The sequence below is a fragment of the Sceloporus occidentalis genome, unplaced genomic scaffold, assembly GCF_023333645.1.
Source record: "Sceloporus occidentalis isolate IW3139 unplaced genomic scaffold, rSceOcc1.0.p SCAF_1, whole genome shotgun sequence".
Classification (NCBI taxonomy): domain Eukaryota; kingdom Metazoa; phylum Chordata; class Lepidosauria; order Squamata; family Phrynosomatidae; genus Sceloporus; species Sceloporus occidentalis.
The window spans coordinates 91338803-91364061 of NW_028316981.1; the positions used below are offsets into that span (position 1 = coordinate 91338803).

Below are 25259 nucleotides of genomic sequence, written 5' to 3' on the forward strand. Positions count from 1 at the left end.
ACTTGCCTCCATTGTGAATATAAGAGCTTCACTGCTTTCCCAGACAGACTGATTGTGAAGAAAGGCATGTTGGCCCATCAGAAAGGCATGTTAAGTGTCTCAGTTTTAACAGCCACTGTACGCTCTGTGGATTGAAGAACAATGTCAAAATAGTATCAATAATATGTAGAGCCAGTGCATGGGACTTGGTGCAAATGAAAAAATGAATTTTGTTCAGTAAATGGGAAGGTACCATGGGCAACATGACACCTAGCTCACTAATTACTGAGCATCGATTTGGTGGGTTTACTAATAAAACGGAATAGCATAATTTCTTAAAACTGTGAGGCGACTGAAGGCACATAATATACACATTGTACCAATTGAAAAGAATGAGTTGTACTTATAAATACAGTATTTCCAGAAGAGAGGGCATGTTATTTATGTTGCAACAAAAACAACACAGAATCCCATGTGGCACCTTAAAGACCAAAATAGATTAGTTATGGTGGAAACTTTCATGGCCCCAATCCACTGCTGTATCTAGTGCTCACTGACTTTCAGCAGAGTCAAGTCTACTAACCTGTGAGAGATTTGAAGGTAAAGATAAACTCAGAATGCCTGTTTTACCGCTAAGAGTTCCCAACCTTTGGTCCTCCATTTGTTTCAGACTTCCAACCAACTTGGCCAACAGTAAGGAGTTGTGGAAGCTGAACTCCATATAGTGTGCATGACCAAAGGTTGAGAACCACAAATCTAGAGGGACTGCAGCCATTGCATCTTTAGGAAAAACAAGCTAGCAATTTCCAAGTAGATCTCTCTTTGGTGCTGTTAGGTAGAGATTGCTTTCCAATTCAAGGTGACTCTGTAATAATGTTATTATAGTTATTTTTGGAACCAGCTCACTTGAGAAGGTCATCTTTGAACACAAAAGAATACATCTTTCTTTTCATTTTTCCTGCCCTAAATTTACCTCTGAAACATGAGATGAAATAGATAGGATGAATCTTAAGAGGTTATCCGCATGCAACAGCTTCTGTTTAGGTTTGTAGGTAAACAGCTGGATCGTACTGAGTGTTATTGGGCATAAGTTGTCCATGAAACCTGTCTCATGTTTGGCATCACTTGGATTCTGGATATCAAAAAAACTGCAGCCTGAGTTTAATTGATGTTTTTTTTAGCTTCAAAAGGACTAAATCACTACATTTTTTGTTTTAAACAATAGTTCAAATGTAAGACAATGAGTCCTGAACCAGGAGGTCCATGGTAAAAGAGGGTTATTTTCCAGCAATATGGCTTCATGGTCCTGCATGATCTGACCGCAGCTTGACTGCCTTCAGCTGCTGGTTGGTAAATATGGTAATCCTCCTTTTCCATTGTTGCTCAGTGGCAACAACTGTTTATTGCTTGAAACATCACCAGCTGCTACTACAACCTTCACTGTGAGCCGAAAAACCTGCTTTCTTGTCTCCAGATCAATAATGTGGAGATAGTAATTTTTCATAATATGATAGCCTAAAAAATATTGAGGTTCAGTTTAACTAAAGCTGTATACATACATGATGGTGCTCTCCAGTTGCATTTTTAAATTCTGGTTCTGAGAGAACCATCTTCCAGCTGGTTGGGAAAACTTGGGAAAAGATACGCAGCTAGTGAAAGCCAGCATGGTGTAGTGTTTTGAGCATTAGACTCAACTCTGGAGATCAGGGTTCCAATTCCTACTCGGCCATGGAAACCCACTTGGGTGACCTTGGGCAATTCAAAGTTTCTCAGCCTCAGAGGATGGCAATGGCAAATCCCCTCTGAAGAAAGTTGTCAAGAAAACTCATACGTTCGTTTTAGGATTGCTAAAGTTGAAAGTTGGAAGTGAATTGAAGGCAAACAATGCCATACACCAGTGTGGGGATAATCTCCAAGGTTAGATAACAGGTTTGGGCTGGGCAGGCTTAATCCCATGACTTGCTCTTGACCACTTTCTGTTTGCATTAGGCCACATTTTAAAAAGAAAAATTATGTGTTAAGATTTGATAAATATGATAGTCTCAAGTTTTCAAGGTAAGTATACATAAATCTAAATGATTTTAACAAGAGTTAACATCCATTTGTGAGCTTGGAAAAGTTTTGGGTTTTTTTTTAGGCGGGGAGTGGACTGCAACTCTGGGAATGTCCTTCTCAACATGGCCAGTTGCCATATTAGCTGGGGGATTCTATGAGATGTATTCCTATATATATATATTCCCTGAGAAGGATAGCCCTGTCAGTCTGCCGCAGCAGATTTTATTAGCCCTTGAAGACTAATATGTTTCATTTGACATAGGTTTTGGAAATTCCAGCTCATTCCACCTGATGAAGTGGGCTACAATCCATGAGAGGTTATGCCAGATAAAATATGTTGGTCTTTAAGATGCCAAAAGAAGCTTTGTAGTAAAAAAAGAAGTAATTTTTCCTTTCCCCTTAGTGGTCCAGAGATTGCCATTAAAATTGCCTCCATCTAAACAAACTGAATCTTGAGATCTCTTCCAGTAACTATGTGAAGGGAAGGTGATCAATTGTTCCATTCCATTCTGAACCCTGAAGCACTTATAGCAAGGGCATTTCTCTACCTTCTTGCACAGGTTCTCCTTGACCCCATTGAAACACTATCCATCCAGTCTCTTGTAAACAGTTCAGTAATACATTAGCCAAGGGGTGCTTTGGCTTTAGATATATTTGGTCACTGTTTGCTTTGAAATTCAAGGCAGTAAAAGCTGAGCAGCAAATGTGCCAGGTTGTGAAACTTGGCACAGACTGAGAAGTGTAGGCTTTCAAGTCAGTACAGTTTGTTTCCTAGCTGGCAAAATACTTGGCCTGATGTGGTCCAGTGACTCTAATGTGCATGAACTGTTACATATATGGTATGTTGTGTGGCTGTGACACTGAAGTTTATCACATGGGCCCTGAAACGGGTCCGTTGAGTCCTAAAACAGGGGCATGCATGGAATGGGATCCCTAGCCCCATCCCATTCCATGCATGCCCCTGTGCGCCCCCCGTTTTAGGACTCAACGGGCCTGTTTCAGGGCCCGTGCGATAAGGACAGGTTGCATACCTGTAACGGTATTTCTTCGAGTGGTCAATCTGCGAATACATACAAATGCGTTGTACTGTACCTGTGCAGTGCTGCTCGGAAACTTCTAGAATCATTGGGCAAAGTTTACTTTGCAACTTTTAGCAACTTTTAGCAACTTTTTGGCGGTAGCTCCACCCATCCCTTATAAGCCCCCTGCGTTCCCGCTCTTTCCCCAGTTCTGAAATTTACGCCGCGTAAGCAACATGAGAATGAACCAATGAAGAGCAGGACACTGAGGGGAGGACGGGCGGGATTTGTATGTATTAGCAAATGACCACTCGAAATATCATTACAGGTATGCAACCTGTCCTTCTTCTTCGTGGTCTCTGCGAATCATACAAATGGGTTAAGACTGACAAGCTTAGGTCAGTGGTGGAGGGAGTGTCATGACACTAAAGTAAGGTTCAAATAAAGCTGTGTTTATTACACAATAAACCATTGAACCCAAGAACTGTGTCAATTGTATTTTGTACTTCAACAAATAATACTTTAACCTGTTCAAGTAAAAATGCACATAATCACATATTTGGTCATGCAAGACCTATGTAAACCATGGGAATGTTGTAAACAAGCCAATTTGGCAAAAAGAAACATTCATTTTCAAGAACATGTAAACAATGGAAATGCAGTGCAATCAATGTAAACCTGTAACCAACACTGCCCTCCCAAAGGCTGCATCCCGTTTGGCCCTGGTGTCCAGCCTGTAATGTTTGATAAAAGTCAGTGTCTGGGACCAAACAGCAGCCTTGCAGACATCCTCCAAGGGGACCCCAGTCAAGAATGCGGAGAATGCCGCTACCGCCCTAGTTGCATGAGACTGAACCCTGGCCGGGAGAGGTCTGCCCAATAGTTCATAGCAGAGATGGATGGTACCAGCCACCCACTTTGAAAGTCTCTGCGCAGACACAGGCAGTCTCTTTTTCGGTTCCGAGTAGCATTGGAAAAGTCTCTCGGAACGGCTTGAACCCGCAGTTCTGTCCAAATAGAAGGCCAAAGTCCTCCGAATGTCCAAGGTATGTAGACTACATTCGGCATCAGTAGTAGGGTTCGAGACCAGGGTCAGCAAAACAATGTCCTGGCACATGTGAATTGCAGACACCACCTTAGGCAAAAAGGTAATGTCAGTACGAAGGACAACCTTATCCCTATGGAACCTTAGGAAAGGTTGGTCCCTCCGCAAGGCACAGAGTTTGCCCGCACGGCAGGCAGAGGTAATGGCCACAAGGAAGGTTGTCTTCCAAGTCAAGAGTTTCATGTCAGTCGTGGCCATGGGTTCAAAAGGCTTGAAATGCAAAGCAGACAGGACAGCGTCCAAACTCCAAGCTGGTGTCGGTATCAAAGCCGGAGGATGAAGGTTGTTGCAACCTTTCAGGAAACTCTTCACAAAGGGGTCCCTGAAAAAGAAGGTTTGCCATCAAACTGGAAATGGGAACAAATGGCAGAGAGATAGCACTTGATGGAAGTGAGGCACAGCCTCGAATCCAAAAGCGCCATCAGAAACTGTAGCATCACAGGTGTTGTCACTTGGGATGGAGAGAGGCCTCTTGCAGAGAGGAAAACCAAAAACTTATTTCATTTGGAAGCATAGGATTTCTTGGTGGCCAGTTTTTGGGCAGCCAAAATCACCGTCTGTACCGAGGGAGGTAATGAGTCTAGGGATGGATCCTCCACACCCATCAATGGCAGGTTGTTGACGTCCGGGTGTCGAACCCAACCGTCCTGGAGAGTGAGGAGGTCCAGACCGAACTCGAGGCGTAGAAAGTCCCTCCTGGATAGGTGGATCAGGGACAGAAACCACGGCTATCTGGGCCACCAGGGAGTGATCAGGATGGCATCCGAGCAGTCCCTCGTCACCTTGGAGACCACTCTGGTGATCAGTGGAAATGGAGGGAAGGCATAGAGCATCTCTCCTGACCAAGCAGAGCCGAATGCGTCTCCGAGGGAGTTCTCGTTGCACGCCTGGGAGCAGAACTGGGGACAGTGGCTGTTGCGAGTGGTTGCGAAGAGGTCGATATGGGGGCTTCCCCACCGAGTGAAGAGGTGGTAGACCATCTTGGGATGGAGCCTCTACTTGTGACAGATGGTGGAAGACCTGCTGAGTTGGTCAGCCAAGTCGTTCTCTTCCCTTGGCAAGTGGATTGCTTGGAGAAGTATCCTTCTCGGGATGCACCATTCCCAGATCCGGAGTGTGATGTCTAGCAGGGTCTGTGATCTGGTGCCTCCTTGTTTGTTGAGGTAGTACATGACAGTGGTGTTGTCCATCAGCAATAGTACTACCTTGTTGGAGAGGCCCATCTCAAAGGCCCTCAAGGTTTTCTCCACTGCCAACATTTCGAGGGCGTTGATGTGGAGGAACCATTCGTGGAAAGACCACTTGTCCTTGATAAAGAGGTCTGACATGTGGGCGCCCCACCCTTCCATGGAAGCGTCTGTAGTCAGTGTGACTTGAGGCTGAGGAGGAGAAAAAGGCATGCCGACGCAGACGTTCCGGGAGTCAAGCCAACATTGAAGGGAGCGGGCGACTGGCCTCGGGACAGTGAGCCACTTGGATGGTGTGTCCGTTAGTGGGTTGAAGGCCGACAGGAACCATGACTGGAAGGGCTGGAACCAAAGTCTTGCCCATGGAGTCATGAACATCGTGGAAGCCATGTGTCCTAAGGCTACCTGGACATCCCTGGCCTTCACCCGTCTGTGCGCGAGGCAGTTCTTGACTGAAAAGCAGAGAGCGAGGAAACTGCCCCAAGGGAGATAGGTGATGCAGTCTTCAGAGTCGAGGATGGTGCCTATGAACTTGATCCGTCTGGACGGAGTGAGATGAGACTTGTCCAGGTTTACAACAAGTCCGAGAGATGCCAGGAGCGAGAGGGTGGACTCGACATCTCTCTGGAGCTTGTCAACGGAAGGGGCTGCGAGGAGCCAGTTCTCCAGGTACGGGAAGACTCTGGAGCCTTGTTGGTGGAGGAAGGCCACAATCGGAGCAATGCACTTGGTGAAGACCCTCGGAGCTGTGGAGAGACCAAAGGGAAGGACGTTGTAGTGGTACGTGTCAGTTCTGACAGCAAAGGTCAGGAACCTCTGGTGACTCTCTCGAATAACCACGTGGAAATAGGCATCCTTCAAGTCAATCATCGCAAACCACAGTCCCTGGTGTAGCAAGGGTAAGATAGAGGTTACCATACGGAATCGACGGTAAACCAGATAGAAGTTGAGAGATCTCAAGTCTAGAATCGGTCTAATGCCTGCATCAGTCTTGGGGACAGTGAAGTATCTAGAGAAGAAACATCTAGGGGCTTCAGTGGGGTGAATGGGCGAGATTGCGCCCTTAGTCAAAAGAGTGCGTACTTCGTTGAGAAGGGTGTCTGAGGGGATGGTGGAAACAACAGCTCCAGTTGGTGGGAGCTCTTCTAACTCGAGGGCATAACCCCTTCAGACAATGTCAAGGACCCAAGAATCGGAAGTCACAGAGGCCCAGATGTTATAGAAGGGCCTAAGGATGTCACAAAACGAGGTGGGAGGGGCAGTGGAGCACACAGGAACCCATCAAGACCTCTTCTTTCCTTGGTCAATATCCTGATGGCGTTTTTTCCGGTACCAAGCAGGAACCTGGCGCCGGCCAGAAGAAGAGGAAGACTGGGAAGGGTAGCGCTGTCTCTGGTGTTCCTGCTGCTGGTAAGGGCAGTCCTGCTGGAAAGACCGCTGTCCTTGGCCCTGCCACTGATGCTGGTGCTTTTTAAAGGGAGCCTGAGAGGGAGTGGACATACCATGCTTTCTGGCCGCCACCTTCATTCTGTATTTGAAATTGAGGCACTCATCTGTTTCCTTATTGAACAGGCCAGCATCGTCAAAGGCCATGTTCTCAATGGTGGACTTCACCCCCAGGTTCAAGTCCGACGATCAGAGCCAGGCATGTCTTCTGAGCGCAATGGCAGCCGCCATAGATTTTGCCAAGCAATCTGTGGAGTGGCGAGCGGAAGTGATAAGCCAGCCCCCAATGGAGTGAGCTTCATCCCTAATTTCAGAGAGTACCTGCTGGCAGTCCTCAGGGACATCAGGGATGATTGGAGAAATCTTCACCATGAGGCACTGGATGTAGGCTCCCATGCATGCATTATAGTTGGCCACCTTGAGCCCCAGCACCGAAGCAGAATAGGCCGTCTTGGCCAGGCCGTCCACCTTCTTAGCCTCACGGTCGGCAGGCGATGTCGACATCTTCGGAGTAAAGGATTGTTGGGAGCTTTCGACGATCACCGAGTTCTGTTTAGGGTGCGCCGATAACCAGGAACACTGGGAGAGCGAGATCCTATAGAGCGACTCGATCTTCCTAGAAGAAACGGACAGTGAGGCAGGGGCATCCCAGGAGCACTTAGTAATCTTCTCCAGTGACGGCAGGAGTGGGGTGGATGGAGGTATTAGGACCTTGCCTTGGCTCCGCTTCTCCACTGGGTCCGCGGCATCATCCTCAGTGTGTGACAGCTGGAGATCAAGGGTGTTTGCCATCTTGATAACGTGCTCCAAAAATGAGCGCACATCGTCCGTAGGCAAAGAAGCACCTGGCTGGAAAAGTTCTTGGGGAGATTGAGGAGCGATCTCATTGAAGGAGCAAAGATCAACCTGGGACACATGAGAACCTTCAACATCAGACCCAGAATCGGTGTCGAGGATGGACTGAGTTGAAGAATGATGAGTCTGGGTAGCAGCCGCTACAGAAGGAAGAGGCTTGGAAACCAGTGCAGGAGCCAGTACCATTGGTGGAGGAGTGATTGCGTGCATTGGTGACACGGTGGAATGCATTGACGGAACTGTGGAGGAAATAGACTTCACTGTCGATGGCAAAGTGGGCCTAGGCATTGGAGGCACAGTGGTTCTCAGTCCCAGCCAACTGCAGACCACTTCACCACCGACAGCAAGGAAGTCTCACCTGTAAGTCTCACTGTCGTAGAAGTAGTCTGAATCCTCACAGTGATGGACATCGGCCTCATGAACTTGAACCCGAGGAATCGGGGTCAGGGAATGCCGACGAGGTGACCGAGAGGTGGAGACGTCATCGTCATCGGAAGGCCGATAAAAGGCCACTGTGGCTGGCAGGGAAGAGGCCAGGACCGACGCTGGCAACGAACGAGCCCGGGGAGAGCCGTGTTCCAGTGGTATCGACTCAGCCTGTATACATACCGAGGATGTTTCGAGATGCTTTGAAGAGGACCAAGAGCCATCTGGAGTCTTGGTGCAAGACTTTTTATGAGAAGAGTTGTCAGGCGTCTTGGAATGGGCCTTCTTATGGGATGAGCCTTGAGCAGAGGAGCCTCCCGAATCCAGCGCCCTCTTCTTCTTTGGGGAGCCCAGAGGAGAACCATCTCCCACATCCAAGGGCTGGTGCCTCTTTTTGGAGGAGGATTTCGAGTTTGCATCCACTAGGGAGCTCTTATCCTAGCCATGGGCTGAATCCTTGGTGGAGCTCGAGTCCTTAGACTTGGCCTTGTCCTTTTTGGAGGACTTAGACCTTGAACTCGTCTTGCAAGCTCCCTCGGTTCCATCGCCCTTCCCAGGGGCTGCGACGGTGGCACTTGGCTCAGTAGTGGAACTCTGGGCCACAGGACCAGCAGCGGCCGGTACCGACTCCGAGGCAGTCAGTGCCAAGGCGGAGCGCAGAGGCTGGGGCTGAAAAGCCTTCTGGTAAAGGGCAGCCAACAGGCAGAAGTCGCGGTTCTTCCTGGCCTGAGGAGTCAGCGACTTACACAAGGCACTTGGTGTTGTGGGCTTCACCGAGGCACAGAAGACAAGATGAATGGGGGTCTTGACCGGGAATCTTACCCCCGGAGACATCACACTTTTTAAACGGTGCCGGTGACAGTCGAATCAGAATCCAGGGGAGAGGTCGGTAAAGACGCGCAGAATGGTCAACTATACATGAGGGGGTGAGATCAAGAGTGGTCAAACGGTCCGATAGTCAAAAGTCCAGTGAACAAGCAAGAGAAGCAAGCGAAGTTCCAAAAGCAGATAACGTGGCGGAAAGAAGGAACTGGGGATAGAGCGGGAATGCAGGGGACTTATAAGAGATGGGCAGAGCTACCACCAAAAAGTTGCTAAAAGTTGCAAAGTAAACTATGCCCAGTGATTCTAGAAGTTTCCGAGCAGCACTGCACAGGTGCAGTACAACCCATTTGTATGATTCGCAGAGACCACGAAGAAGAAACTTCATTAGGCACATCCTTTAGTCTCCAGAACTTGTGGATATCCTCTTCAGCAACACATTTCTTCAAATATTCATCCTGCCAAATTTGGTCTAGAATAAATCTTCCCCTAAATAGCTCTGTGGTTGACATATTCATGATCTTACCCCTTTCTTTAACAATTTTTTAAAATATTACGCATTACTGAATTAATAAGCATGAGATTGAGACATTCATATATGAGATAGAAAAGGGATGGGCTTACAGCTGTTTATATCTGTGTTATCTGGAATGTTTATTTTCTCTACAATTATAAATTCTGTACAGTGGACCCTTGTTATACGCTGGGGTTTGGTTCCAAGATCCCCTGTGGATAACAAAATCCGTGGATGCTCAAGTCCCATTAAATATAATGATATAGCAACATGGTGTCCCTTATAAAAAATGGAAAATCAAGGTTTGATATTTGACATTTATACTTTTTTGGAACATTTTCAAACCGTGGATGCTTGAATCTGTGTATAAAAAATCCGTGTATAAGAAGGGCCGACTGTATTTTCCTTTGCATGGGAGCCAGCATGGCGGAATGATTTGAGCATTGGGCTAAGACTCTGGAGGCCAGGGTTCAAATCCTACTTAGCCATGGAAACCCATTGGGTGACCTTAGGCAAGTCACACTGTTTCAGCCTCGGAAAATGGCAACGGCAAACCCCGTCTGAAGAAACTAGCCAAGAAAAACCCATGATAGGTTTGCCTTAGGATCATCATAAGTTGGAAATGACTTGAAGGCACACAACACATTTTCCTTTGCAGTTTCCCCTTGTATCCCTACACAAGGATTTAATCTTTTGGGTACACAGCCATCCAGATCACTCTGTTTCTTTAATCAGTTCTAAATGCTACTGTCACCTTGCCTTGCATCTTACTGTCGAACCTCAATGATCTTCCACAAGGGGTTGCCCATTAACCTCTGGATGGACCCTGTTAAGGGACTCTGGGATTTCTTGGCCACAATCTTGGAGGACAGTGTAGCCAGCAAGGATTCTGTTACTATTATAAGGGGAAATGTGAGGTAGAGTGACACTGAAGTTCACAATACATTTATTAGAGACTGCTGCATCTCAAAATGTAAGGTATATTTTCTATTTTGTATCCAAATAAAAATCTTGGCTTCAGGGTTGCATCTCTGTGATTGAGAGATAGAGAGAAAACCTTCTAGAGTATTTGGTTTTTTGGTTTGTTTGTTTGTTTTCTTTTAAAAATTTGAGGAGCTTATATGGTATTTATATGTTTATTTATTGTTTCTTACAAAATTTTGAAGCTCTGGCAGTGGCATTAATTTAGAGAAGAAAGAGTGTAAAAGAAAGTAAAGGTCATCTTGCTGTTAGCTCCAGTATTTTTCTAATATGTCACAGCAAACATTCCAGAGTCAAGAACCAGTTTCTTTTTAGTCTTTCTCACTTTGACCAAGGGTCACTATACACATTTAAATACTAAGCAGAGACAGTTTTAATCCTTTCTGCTAAATGTTCTTTCTTGGGTGAGCCATCACCAAATTTTGAACTTGAAATTCTGGTGTTTTTGTGGTTTTTGTTTTTGCTTTTTACCATTTCAGCATTCACCTTTCTGTTTTATTCTTTGCAGTTTCAAAGTGAAAGTGGTCAGAAAATTTCAGAGGATGAGCTGCTCACATTCTTAAAGCAGCCACAGTGGTGTGGCTTTAAAAACAGGCCTTCAGACTTGGAAGTTCCACTTCAGTTCTTCCAGTGGAAGCTAAATCCATGGAATATAGGAAGAAGTATATTGTATGGTTGGACCGAATCCTAGAATCCTAGAGGGGCATCAGGTCTAACCCTCTGCCAACCCTCAAAGCATCCCTGACAGATGGCCATCCAGCCTCTGTTTGAAAACATCCAAAGAAGGAGACTTCACCATACTCTAAGGCAGCATTTTCCACTACTGTCAGGAAGTTCTTCCTAATATTGAGGTGGAATCTCTTTTTCTGTAGTTTGAACCCATTACTTCAGGTGCTGTTCTCTGGAGCTGCAGAAAACAAGCTTGCTTCATCCTCAATATGACATTCTTTAAAATATTTAAACAGGGCTATCATATCACCTATTAACCTTCTTTTCTTCAGGCTAAATATACCGAGCTCCCTAAGTCGCTTTTCATAGGGCATGGGTTCCAGATCTTTTACCATTTTGGTCACCCTCCTCTGGACATGCTCCAGCTTGTCAATGTCCTTTTTGAATTATGGTGCCCAGAATTGGACATAATATTCCATGTGAGGTCTGACCAAAGCAGAATAGTGTGGTACTATTGCTTCCCTCGATCTGGACACTATACTTCTATTGATAGGCTAAGGAATGGTCCCATAGTCTAAGGAAAATATGGGGATTCTTGCATACACTAAATTTGGGAAAGAAGGTATTAAGGAAGACTATGTACCTTCATAGGAAGGCCTTCCTCTATCTTTGAGAGTGATAAGTTTAGATTGGGTGGGCAACTGGGACCTTCTAAGGCCTGCTGGATTGGTGCTCCCAGCAGTTGTGGTGAATGGTGCAGAATGCTGGAAGCTTCACTTCAATAACCTCTGGAGGGGCATTCTTACTCATCCCTGTTTCTGAGAAATACATGCTCAGAGCAATTTTTCTCTTAGAAAAATAAGGGTCCAATGGCACAATGATTAAGAGGCCTCCATTCTTTCTTTCTGCTGCCTGTCATGAGACATAGAATTGGGCATGTGGGAGTATTGTCTGAACATTTGTTTTCTTCCAGTCTTTGTGCTATTCTGTACAATTGCAGGACTACCTGTAATTAATGATCTGCTCAATATTTGCAAATTGAAGTTGTTTGTTGGACTTCCTGAATTTCCAAGCAGGAGAGGCGAGTGAAACTTCTGTGCTTGACAGATTAGAAGCATTAGAACAAGGCAGGGTTTCACATTTACTGCATTTCTAGCTAATGAAAAGAAGTATCTCTGATGGTGCCCCAGCTTTTCAATTTAATGAAAAGTGAAGCTGTCTTGGAACAGGAAGACCATTAATGATGGATAATCAGTGACATTTTCCACTGCATACGAAGTGGGGTGGGTTGTCTTTTTCTTTTTTTAAAATCACTAGATAATATCTTGACTTCTAGTTATCTCCCATGTTGTGTATCAAAGGTTTGGAACTTGCTTGACTGGAATTTAATGGACTTTTGCAGAAGTATATTATGAGTATATTTATACATTCTTTTCTCCATTGAGGTGAGCAAAACTTCCACAGTAGCTCCAGTTCACAGCAGACTAAATGTGTGTCACCAATTAGCTCCTCAGACATCTCCTTTATGCATTAGGGAGTCTGCTGCCTACATTTATAAAAATTTAAAGCACCACACTAAACATTTATTTGTACATTTTAATTTTTAAAATGGTTCTGTTTTTCAAAATGTTGAAAATATTTTGTGATGAGAAGTATAAGCACCTCACCTCAATATCCCTACAATTAATTTTTATACTTATTTTTATATTACACCTCTGGATGCCAGCATGTGTGATGAGGTTACAGTGACCTTTAAACATCAAAAGGGTAGTACACAAATGAGGCACATATACCCTGAGACATACGGATGGTTTAAGTGAGCAAAGACAAAGGATAAAAGGGGGTTGCTAATAGATGCAATCCTCCCCACCCCACACTCTGCATTTCCTGTCAAAATGGAAAACAAAGGAAGGGTTCTCATCAACATATCAGACAAGACCCCCTTTTTCCCTACTATGTTCCCAAGTACGTTTTCTGTCCACATTTTGAGGTATCCCAGATCTTGTCTCCGCTTTGTCAAGTCAATGATGCTACTAGCATCAATCAAAACAGTCCTTTTCATCTTCTGGGTATCAAAACAATCAACCACTTTGGAATCCCTTGACCCTTTAAGTCTTTGTTTCTCATGAAATCACCTTTAGCCTGGGACTAATTTTAAGATATAAATATAGGTACAAAAACCTAGCAATTTGCACGGTCTGACTGGTACATAGTTGACTCTGCCACAGTTGGCTCCACTACTGTTGCCCTCAGACCTCCTGCTTTGAGCTGTTCCTGCTTTTCATGGACCTATCTTTGAGACAGATAGCTATCACCCTCAATCTCTGCTATCCCCTTTCACTTTTCCATTTCAGCTAGCTCTGAATGGTGGATGTTAGAGTGAGTTATTCTTTCATCCCCCCCCCCCCCAATAACAGTTCTCTTAGTCCTGGTCTTGAAAGTTACCCATCCTCCTGCAAGCCAGAATAATATTCCCCAACATATCTAGTATAGACTGCTACTATTAGTTGAGGCTCTCAAGCCCCACACCTTTGTGGGTAACAGGAGAGTCATCAACATCACTCAGTCAGTGCTGTGCAAAGCCAACCTGCTGCACCCATGCAGAACTAGTTTTCCCAGTGGGGGAAAGAAAATGGTATGCCTAAACAAAATGCAGTGAGCATACTTGCACATCTAGCTCATTGCTCAGTTTGTGTGCACCTGAATGTACCCTGTGCCACTGAAACTAAGAATGGCCTTCCATAACAAATTGCACTGTAAAATCAAATCAGTAGTGTTAAATAAAAATATAAAGTTTCCTTAACAACTGTTTCTTTTAGTACCGTTTCAGTCTCAGGAGCTGAATGCCATATCTGAACTCCACAATGCAGGAAGAATGTCTGCATCAGTGTCCTTGTGTTACATTTGTTAGCATTTTTCATCCTCCCTTTATCTCTGTTAATGGCTTTGTATGTAAAACCTTTTTACAGGAGTCTGGTTGTGATTAACATGATGAGCTAGAATCTTGAGTGTAGATCTCTCTCTGTGTGTGTATTTAAATAATAGTAAAGGTGTACATAGTCAGCTATCAATGAGAGAACTTTCCAAAGGAGAGAAAGGAAGAATATTGAATGTCTTCTCTTTAGAATTGTTCAGGAATGTGGTAAGGAAGGGCACTTCATACATGTGAAGGGGAATACCTATTCCTGCTTCTCCATTGCCAGTTTGCTCACACAAAAGCAATGAGTCTGAAGAGGAGAGAGCCTGTTGGGTGCAGGCTACAAACCCCCAATTTTCTCACATTTTGTTTTTCAGGGACTGCTTCATCAATGCAGCAGCTTCTCCTCTTCAGATATGTTGGTTTTTTCCCCATTAAGAAATCAGTGGTGGTTAGGGGGACAGGGCTAGTATGCTCCTGTATGCAGTTACTGAACACCTGAACAGGATTTGTGAGGGATGAGAAATATATCACTACTGGATATTGTTGAACTGAAACTCCCATCAGCCCTAGTTGGCACAGACAGTGGTAAAGGATGAGGGGACTTGTAACCCAGCAGTGTCTAGAAACCCATACATTTCCCATCCCTGTCTTTTTGTATTTCATTAACTTGGGGAAATGTGTCCAAGTGAGTTTTGTAGTGGGGTGCTGAGTAGGAGTATATTTAAGGAGTAGGAGTGAATTTAAAAAGAAAACTAATGTAATAAGCATGTTAGGGGGATTCTTAAATGTTTCTCCAAGTTACCATGTTTAGTGCAGTTGTGGTATTGCTAACATCTCTTTTGTGAGCAGCAGACAACATAAAACCAGATGTGAACTATTCATAGACCTTCCAGAGCATCAGTGGTGTTTTATGGAACAAATGCAGTTGTGCAAACATGCCTTTGTAAATATGCCTCTGTGTCTAAGAAGTGTGTGGCACATACAGAACACCAATTAAATCCATCATGGTCACTGACCATTCTGCCCCTATAAATGATGTTAGATAGGGCTTTGAAGCAGCATGACTGAGCTATGAAAAATGGCTCTTGGCACTTTGAATACAGATGCACTTGGAAAGGGGGGGGGGCTGTTCTGGACAGAGGTGTGGCTGATCTAATGCTCTTAAAAGTAGTCTATGGTGGGATACAGACCAGCCAAAAAGGGCAGTCTCCCGCTGCCCTGGTTTGCTCCGTGAGGGAGCTGCAGCGGACAAACTGCATGGATCCGTCACGGAGCAAAAAGAACCTGCAAAAAGTGGGTTCTTCTTGTGGCGCCTTTGTGATGCTGCAAGGTGCCAATGGCACACTTGTGGCGTCACAAAGGCACAGGCACGTGCGCATGCTACGTGTCCATCACGTCAAAATGGCGGTGCCCATATGTACAGGGTGCCACCATTTTGACGCCCTCATCACGTGCGAGGGGCGAGTCGCGTCTGGAAGCTCCGCCCCTCGCACGTAATGACATCGCCCTGTAGGCCCCGTCTGTACAGTGCCTGTATGTATTTACAGTTCTAATGTCAGTTGAATAAATTTTACTGAAACTTGTATGGAGCCACTTTCCACCTTTAACATATAATTTATCCTTTTTTGTGTACATGGCATGTGCTGTTTTGGAATATATATAGGGTTGCCATAAGTCAGGACCTCCAAACTGGGACAAATGTAGGACAAGTGGAGGACAACATTTTCAATGGAGGACACACTTTTTAAAATGGAGGACACACGAAAAATTCGGTGATTTTTAAAGAAAATGTTAATATAAATGCATGTTTCTTAGGCATTATCAAAATGGAGGGCATTTTGGCATTATTCCTAGACAGATGGCAGAAATATACTTTCCTTTCTGGCCAAACAACCCCCCCCCATTCCAAAACACACATGACAGCACATTTGGGCATTTAACATGGCTTTATTTAATATGGCAATCTCTTGCATATTTCAGAGGCTTATTCCATAACCAAACCCTTTGGGTTCAACACTGAACATGGGTTAACATGGCTATGCATATTGAACATGTCAAATTGGTTTGCCAGTGCCCTTGCAAACTAGACTTCCCAAATGCAAGCCCCTTTTGGATTCCAAATAGAAGAAGTCTCTGCAGTCAGTGCTCTTGCAAACTAGACTTCCCAAATGCAAGCCCCTTTAGGATTCAAAATAGAAGAAGTCTCTGCAGTCAGTGCCCTTGCAAACTAGACTTCCCAAATGCAAGCCCCTTTAGGATTCAAAATAGAAAAAGTCTCTGCAGTCAGTGCCCTTGCAAACTAGAGACTTCCCAAATCCAAGCCCCTTTAGCAAACAAAACAGTCACATGGCACCAGGTAACTTTGGAAAGTGTCCTTTCCTGTTCTACCACCACCCCCCAGGCCAGGCCCCATGGGGAGCCATGAATAAGGCCCCTTCCCTTCCTACCTGATGCCTGTCTCTCTCTTGCTCCTCCATGCCAGCTTAGAAGTTGGAGCATGCCCAAATAAGGAAGCAGAGGGCTGGCCAATAGGGGCAGGGTAGACCAGCAGACCCCGCCCCCTGCCAACTCCAGCCCTGCTGCTGCTGCTGCACTCCCTGCTGGGCTCAGCACAGTTTAAAAGGGAGGCGGCAGGGCTGGTAGTCCTGAGTCGGGCAGCCACCTGGGAGCGGGCAGGAAGGGACCGTGCCTGCCCCCAGTAGGTGTGCCAATCCCGCCTGTTGCCGAGAAATGGCAACCCTAAATATATAGAGAGATTTTAAAATGTGAAATAGATAGGGTTGCCATAAGAGAAGACCTCCAAACCGGGGGAAATGTAGGACAACATATCAAAATGTAGGACTTTTTTAAAAAAAAGCCCTACATTTTGATATGTAGGCCTTGCCGGGGCCCGGGAGGGAGGGAGCGTCTCCACGGCCGGAGCTCCAACCACGGAGAGCCCTCCCAGGCCTCAGCGAGGCCTTGGAGGACCCCACGGCCACAAAGAAGGCACACGCGGAGGCGGAGGTGGCCGCTGGCGGGGCAGTCCCGGTTTTGGCGCGAAACCGGACCAGGACCAGGCCGGCACCACCAAAAGCGGGATTGCCCTGCCTACAGGCGGGATATGGCATCCCTAGAAATAGAGGTGTAAGATAGTTAAACAACATATCAATAGTTTATACTTCTTTTTTTAACATGCTGAAAGCAGTGGTGGGTTTGTACATATCATCTGCTGCTTTAACCCTCATCCAGACAGATAAAAACAGTCCACTGAATGCCTTAATCTGAGATATTTTCTGACACTGGTGATAATTCCAGTGTATTGCAGGTTATAAAAAGAAACCCTTATGCACAGGAGTGTTTGCGGGTGCATAGTCCAGTATGGTCCACAATATGCAAACACCCAGAAACAAAAAACATAGGAAGTTGAACATTTCTGGGTAGTGTGAGCCCTCTTTGTTGCCAAAAAAATAAAATAAAAGTAACTAACAAAACAGAATACATTTGTTGGGAAAATATGGGTTTTTTAAACAGAAAATCTGTATGGCAGGTGGCTGAACTTTGGGACACTGTTTACAGCTCTTCAGGTGACAATGTCATCAAATGCCTATATTTTAGGTCTAGGGCTGCTTGTTGTTGTTGTTTTGGTTTGTTTGTTGTGTTCTACAACAAAATGTGATTCCTGGGGAGTAAAATAAATTTTCTGTCTGGATGATAGTTAAAAGACTTTGAACTGTGCTTGAAATAAACCTACTTTACAACCTTTAGATTAGGGTTTCTCAACCAGAGTTCCTCAGAACCCTAAGGTTCTATGAGTGGTCATTTAGGGGTTCCATGAGAATTTGTGATTGGGGAAAATTAAACATTTTTTGGAGCTGTCGATATAATAATTTTTATGCAGGACTCCCTGAGACTTGAAAAATATTTCAAGGGTTCCTTCAGGGCACAAAAAGTTGAGAAAAGATGCTTTTGATGTAACACATCCTTTGTGATGGGGTTTTAAAGCCACCATTAAGAGACACACTTGATGATTTAATGAATTCTTGTATATAGTAATAATATCTCAGATAATACAATTGGTCCTCCATATCCACAGATTCTACATCCATGGATTCAGTCATTCATGGAATGGATGGATGGATGGATGGATACACACACACACAGTGGAACCTTATTATATGCGGGGGATCCATTCCGGATCCCTCCGCGTATAAAAAAATCCGCCTATGCTCGAGCCCCATTGTTTCCAATGGGGCTCGTGCGCGGTGGCGCGGCGGCGCGTGAGGCACAAAGGGTGCGCACGCCCATTCAATTGAATGGGCCGCCCCTTCCGCCCCCCGCGCGCCGGCGGCTTTGAGCGCCTATGCTCAAAGCCGCCTATAAAAAGACCGCGTATGCAGAGGCTCCACTGTGTGTGTGTGTGTGTGTGTGTGTGTGTGTGTATATATATATATATATATAAATTCTGAAAATAAAACTTTGATTTTGACATTTTATTTAAGGGACATCATTTTACTACACCATTGCATATAATGGAATTTGAACAATCAGTGATCCTGGAACCAAATTCCAGTGGATACCAAGGCCCACTGTTTTTCCTGTCAAGGAAAAACTGTCGCAAGGGGGTACAGCTTTTTATTCAACTGCAGATAATGCAGGAATGTTGTGTTAACTGACTTGTGTTCCTTCAAGTCGTTTTTGACTTATAGTGACTCTAAGACTGTGTAAATTTACAGCGCTTCATAAATAAAGGTTAATAATAATAATAATAATAATAATAGACAAACCTATCATGGGGTTTTGTTGGCAGGACTTGTTCAGAGGATTGCTTGCATTGCTTTCCTCTGAGGCTGAGAGCATGTGACTTGTACAAGGTCAATCAGTGGCTGATTGGGGTTAGAACCCTGGTTTCCAGAGTCATAGTCCAACACTCAAACCACTATGTCACACTGGCTGCCATGTGCAGATGCTATGAAATAGCAGCACTTTTGACAGAATGGTTTTTGTGGAAATTGGTTTATTGTGTTTGTGTGTTTCTGACTTTCCCCAATGGTTTCAGCTTTGTCTCGGCTGCAGCAGCTTTAATTCTGCCTTGTGTCTTATTGAGTTCTATCACTTTGGAATTACCAGGGACTGTATTGTGCTGGAAAAAGAGTTTCAGCTCTGATATTTTGTGGCAGCAGGATCTGAGCAGGGTCATCTTTCTGCCTTCACTCATGGCTGAATTTAAGACAGGGAGGGAGGAACAACTGAGCTAGAAAGGAAGCCTCTGGGAGAGAAAGTCAGGGCTGGGGGAGCAGCTGCTTGTCCATCACTGCCTTCCGGGTATGTCCTGCTGAAAATAATATGAATTTGACTTTGCCTGCAGTAGGCTTTCAGCTAATCAGGATCACAGTTTACATATAGGACATTTAGGGAAATGCCTTAATGCCCACTAATTAAATACTCACTCCATCCATTGGTTTCATTTTTCCCAAGAGCCATCATTTGCCATCTGTCCAAGAGGGCAGTCAGAGTTCCTATATCCTTCCCTTAATTATTCATGGAGGTTTCTTTTCCAAAGCATCTGGTAATTCAGACACAAGTGGGGAGAGGAGTGTTACAGGTCTGACTTTTTAGCCTCCCCAGGCTTGCCATAAGATGAGGGCAGTGTGATTCCTATTTCCTTATTAATCCAACACTGATTTTCATTACAAAGTCTTTGGCTTGGAGTTTCAGTTTATCCCCTTGATTATTTTTCCCTTCTGCTGAAATTTCTCACTGCTAAAATCCTGGCCTCCAGTTGTATCAAGGGGATGGGTGGATGGGAACTGAACTGGACAACCAGTTCAGTTCCTTTGTGAAGAGTCTATTTTTGGTGTCTTTCTGCTGATTGGTTGCTATAGTAATAATAGTAACAGCATAATAAAATTCCCATTTGAATGTCTGGCAACTTGTCTAAAACCTCAGGGTAGTTGAAAGTAAGCTCGCCCTTGCTTCAAACATAGTTCTGACCCTGTTCCCCCCCTCCCCCATCTCACCCCATTCTGGTTTTTCCAAATGAAGTTTCCTACCAAGCCTGAAAAGGCAAATCAGATCAATATTTGGATAATCGGGTTTTTTCCTACATGAACCAACTTGTAGAAATAATTTCCCTATGATAACAATAGTAGCTTTGTTTTTGTTTCCTGTTTATTCTTGTTCTTAATTCTTGAGAAAGTTGGCACACCACTTTAGTTACTGTTGGTTACTTCCTGAAGCACATCTTTGGTTTTATTTAAAATGCTAGAACACAAATCTACTAATGAGACTGTATATCAAAACAGTTGATCAACCTACAAATGTATGCATGCTTTCTCCTATAAAAAAAGCAAATTGTGGGTTGATACTGCTCTACCGTTTATATAACTGTCCATTTTACAAGGCCAACCACTTACAACAGTTATAAGTGACAAGCTACAAGCTACAGGAAAAGAGATTCCACCTCAACATTAGGAGGAACTTCTTGACAGTAAGGGCTGTCCGACAGTGGAACACACTCTTTCCTCGGAGTGTAGTGGAGTTTCTTTCCTTAGAGGTCTTCAAACAGAGGCTGGATGGCCATCTCTTGGGGATGCTTTGATTGTGATTTCCTGCATGGCAGGGGGTTGGACTGGATGGCCCTTGCAGTCTCTTCCAACTCTACGATTCTATGAAGCTTACCACACTATTCCTCTTGGCCTGTTCTGAGAACGGAACAGAAGGAGCAGGAACGAGTGCGGAACGAGTGGGGGACGGATTTTACCGCACACACCAGTCCCTCATTCGTTCTGTTCCCCCTCTCTTCCGTTCTCAGTCCATTCCAGAGGGGACAATTTTTGAGAACTGTTCAGAACAGTTCTCAAAAAGCGTTCCCTCTGGAACGGAATGGGAACAGAAGAGAGGGGGAACGAAACAAGTGAGGGACTGGAGTGTGTGGTAAAATCCGTCCCCCACTCGTTCCGTTTCCTGCCGGGCCGTTCTGAGAACGGCTCACAAGCCCAGTGCGGTAAGCTTCTATGATTCTATGACAAGCCCATGTGGTCTAGTTATATTCTTATTTCCATTTTCTCAACAGTGGGGGGAAAGGGAGGGAAGGTATGTTTTCCTCAGTGAGCCTGTTGTTAAGTTGTATACTGTATATACTCATGTATATGTCTAGAGATTTTGGTCAAATAATTGACCATAAAAACCTGAGTTAACTTATCCATGGGTCAATGTAAGTACTGTACTTTAACTGTATGTGTGTGTGTACCATCCTCTAGTGAAAGGCAAGAGTATAATCTGTCCTGGAAGCACTGAGCCTCTTCTGCTCTCTCATCCATCCAGCCGTTAGAGTGAGCACAAATAGTTATGCCTGATGGAATTTTGTAGGTTCCTTGGCATTGTTTTTCTTTTCTTCATCCTTTAGATCTTTTGTTACATGTCCCTAAGTTTTACTCTCGATTTATCCACGGGTCATATCAAAATCCATAATTTTGGTTCCCAAACCTGCCCTGACTTATATATGAGCTCAACTTATAGTTGAGTATATATAGTACATTTTTAGAATGGATATATGAACCAATATTTGGCATATTACTACTTGTACTTAAAATAAACAATCCAAATAATATAGCTAGTCACTGTTTCCATCTGCTTTTCTTGGTACCATATATACTTGACTATAAGTCGACGTCATATATAAATTGAGGGCAGATTTGGGGGCCAAAATGATAGATTTTGATATGACCCGTGGATAAGTTGAGGATAAAACTTATAGCAAAGGATGTAAAGGACAAAGCAAAGGAAAACTATCAAAGAACTTACAAAATTCCATCTGGCATAACTTTGTCCTCACCTTAAAAGCTGGATGGATGAGGAAGGAAGTATGGTAAATGGTGGTTGTGCAACGTGCGTTGGAAGCTACCAGATCCAGACATGGCCAAGAAAACACACGCATGTCAAAAAGGATGAAAAAGCAAAGAAAATGGCAACTATGTTAGCAGTGATTATATTATTTAACTTTGCCTGATTTTAACCCAGAAAAGCTAACAAAGATACACAAATGTCTTATTCAGATTCTTCAGAGACTAATTCCTGTTGGTATTCTTTTGAGGGGAAGCACCAAAGAGATGCCACTGCCAACATTTTCTTGCTCAGGCATTCATAAAGATCAGAGATGGCAGAGAGAGTTGACGGGGGTTGGTGCTTCTTTTAAGTGCTTCCTGGACGAGCCTTTCATCACTTTACTCTAAGAAGGGGGAATAGTTCTTTTTTGATAAGAGGTAAAGTACAGTACTTACATTGACATGCAGATAAGTCAGCCCAGGTCAATTTTTTGACTAAAATTTCTAGACGTATACATGAGTATATACAGTAGGTACTGTTTCAACAAAATGAGCAGTTCTTAGTATTGTATAGCAAGATTCCAGCTCAAGGTGACTTTCAAAGGAATCTGGTTTATATATAAACCATTTAACTGTGACTTTGCTCTTGGCTACTTCTAAAATTATCTGTACTATCTGAACTCCTGCCCCAGGGCATTAACCATGCATGCAGGTGTGAATGTTTAAATATTTAAAAGACGGATGTGTAGAACCTGCTTGATGATGGAGCACACTTCTGAATAATATAGCTCTACTTAAATCAGAAGGGGATATACACCCCTTCAAAATTAGCAGTAGGAGGTAGGTGAAAATCCCCCCCCCCAAAGAAAACAGGCTACTCCCAAGTGGTGGTCCCTGGATTAGTGCCAGTCTCTGAACCATTGGTTGCTGGTCTCTGGTGAGTTTCCAGTAATGGGAAAATAGCAGTTATAACTGATGGCCATAAATACAATGCCAGTCCCTGGCACATGGGGAAAATAAAAATTGCTAGTCCCCTGATCAACTTGAGAAGCACTGATATAAACCACAGAAACTCTTCCTTTTGTGATTGAAAGAAAGGTGCAGCATTTTGCTCTTCTCTGCAGGTGACGTTGTGGATATCTATCAGCGAGAGTTCCTAGCGCTGAGAGACCGCTTACATGCTGCAGAGCAGGAGAGCCTCAAGCGGTCTAAGGAGCTGAACCTCGTCCTAGATGAAATAAAGCGAGCCATCTCTGAGAAACAAGCCCTGCGGGATATAAACCGGACATGGAGCAGCTTATCTGGTAAATCAGGTTTTAATGAGGATGAGCCTCACAGATGCGTTGAAGCACTGCAGAAAAGTATGTGTGTCTGTTTTCATGTATGTGAAAGAACATCAGATAGGAAGGATTCATTCATTCTGTGTGACTGAGAGCAGGCTTACCAAAGGCAATGGAGCACTAAAGTTACTCTTGAGTCTCTGGAATTTTTTCTTGTAGGGCAATAGCACAGGAGGCATTAGACATTTCCTTTTGGGTGTTGTACATTTGTCATAGATGTGATGTCAGTATGATGAAAAATGTTCCCTAATCCACAGAAAACATTTAGTAATCTTGAATGTGCCAGCTGCTGTGGCACAGTATGTGAAACCTCAGTAAAGAACCCAGCTCTCTCTGTGATTAGTCTTCTACAGGCGCATTGCCTGCCTGTTGCTGCCCTCAGTTTTTGTCCCTTGTGAATACAAGCCCAGCCACAGCCCTTGCATTTTTTGTTATGTTTTCTGGAGGTCCCTCTCTCTGCTTCTCTCTGCTGCTTCTCTTGGCAGCAGCTCTAGCTAACCGGTTCTCAAAGGTCAGAGGTTGGGAACACACGGCCCACAGAGTGTATGTGGGTGAGTGTTTGTGCCTGTTTTTGCAGGTCCCAGATAATCTCTTTCCAAAAGAAAGCTAAAAAAAAAAGGAATTGTGTGCCTTATGCAAGTTTCCAGGAGCAGCAATTATCTTTTAAAACAAGTTGCAGTGTCTTATGAAACCAGAAGTGGACAATCAGTAAATGTTGTTCGTGCCTGCATAAGGCAGCCCTTTTCTCTGCTCCTACAGCCTATGCTGGGAGCAAAAAGCGGTATGCAGACTAAAGCCTCTGCTACTTCAGTGTCCCCTGGTGGTGATGACATAGAAAGTCTGCATCTAGAGAAGGATGGGGGTTTCAATGATTTGTAAAGGTTTATCCAAGTATACCTAGACATTACTTCTTTAACAGAAACTTTGGTACCAAATTACAAGAAAAGAATAGGGGTATTTTCCTACACTATAAAAAAGAAGAGCAGTTCAGCATGTTTCAGCAGTCCTTTTATTCCAGATTAAACAATATGCATGTGAAATGAAACAACCAAGTCAGCTAAGTCTTGAATAAGTAAACCTTCTAGAGGCCACATTACAGCTTCTTCAAAATGCATTCAGGGATGACTTTTTCTTTAACTAGCTTCTACTTTTCTTACAATGTCCATTTTAATGACCAGACTTTTGGATATATACCTTTTTAACATGTTGGTACTAGCTGGTGAATGTAGGCTTATCTGCTCTCCCCTTGTCTCTGTTTTACTGTTCATGTTTAGTTAATAATAGATTCTGAAGGCAACTGCTATTTGCCTTTCATATTGTAGGCAGGCACACATAGCTACACAAGGATCAGCTACAGTAGAATGCTGTTCTTTCCCTGCTCAAGCTTTATTTCAGACACACAAGTGCAACCTGACAGCAAAAGTGTGTATTTCTCTAGCCCTCCTTCATCATTATCCCAAAGTCACTGCTGATGAACAAACAAATCCTCCATCTAGATGGAGAAGAAGAGGAAAAGGATGGCTGTGGGGAGCATAAAAAGGTTTTGTAAAAAGAAGTTTCTTTGTTGGAAGCTTCATTAAGTGATGCACACCTGTAATTTCAGTGGAGAGGGAAATTATAATCTTCTTTTGAAATGGTACAGTACAATTAAGAACAAGTATATCATAAAGCTTTGGTATTCTGTTATATTTCAAAAGAAGGAACTGGCAAAACCACCTCTGAGTATTCCTTGTCCAATAAAACTCTATGAAATGCATGGGATTGCCATAAATTGACAGGCAAATTGAAGGTGCGCCCACACACAGAGACTGATCAACAGAATTTTGCATGCTAGGTAGTCACTCAGTTTTGTTTTTGAAACTTCTGATTGCTGTTGTGGATATTCAGTCTCTTGAAATGGCACTGATTCAAAACATAGCTGTTAGGGAGAATTGGGCCCCTGAGATTTGACAGAAGTACAGAAATTCAAGGTGCAGATTTGCATCCTGTTGCCAGAGGTTTCATTTAACTTTTATTTCCTTATCTCAAAAGACTTCTGTACTTGGGGAGCAGGGCATGTTTATCTGTCTTGAGCCCTACATAATTCCTGCTGCACTTAATGGGATTAGTGAGTACAAGTGAAGAAGATTGGACTGA

At 44.0% G+C, this 25259-nt stretch overlaps 1 protein-coding gene and 1 long non-coding RNA gene across 2 annotated transcripts in view; one reads left to right on the forward strand and one right to left on the reverse strand.

Moving 5' to 3' along the window:
- Positions 1 to 16448, reverse strand: part of LOC149321809 (uncharacterized) — a 50922-nt gene extending 34474 nt beyond the window's left edge. The window contains exon 1 of the long non-coding RNA XR_016278803.1: positions 16426 to 16448. This is a non-coding gene — a long non-coding RNA (uncharacterized LOC149321809). The remainder of the gene's footprint in view (positions 1 to 16425) is intronic.
- Positions 1 to 25259, forward strand: part of MGAT4B (alpha-1,3-mannosyl-glycoprotein 4-beta-N-acetylglucosaminyltransferase B) — a 121630-nt gene that overhangs the window by 62273 nt on the left and 34098 nt on the right. Inside the window, exon 2 of the mRNA XM_089528969.1 lies at positions 22908 to 23087. Coding sequence (XP_089385095.1) covers positions 22908 to 23087 — 180 coding nt within the window. The remainder of the gene's footprint in view (positions 1 to 22907; positions 23088 to 25259) is intronic.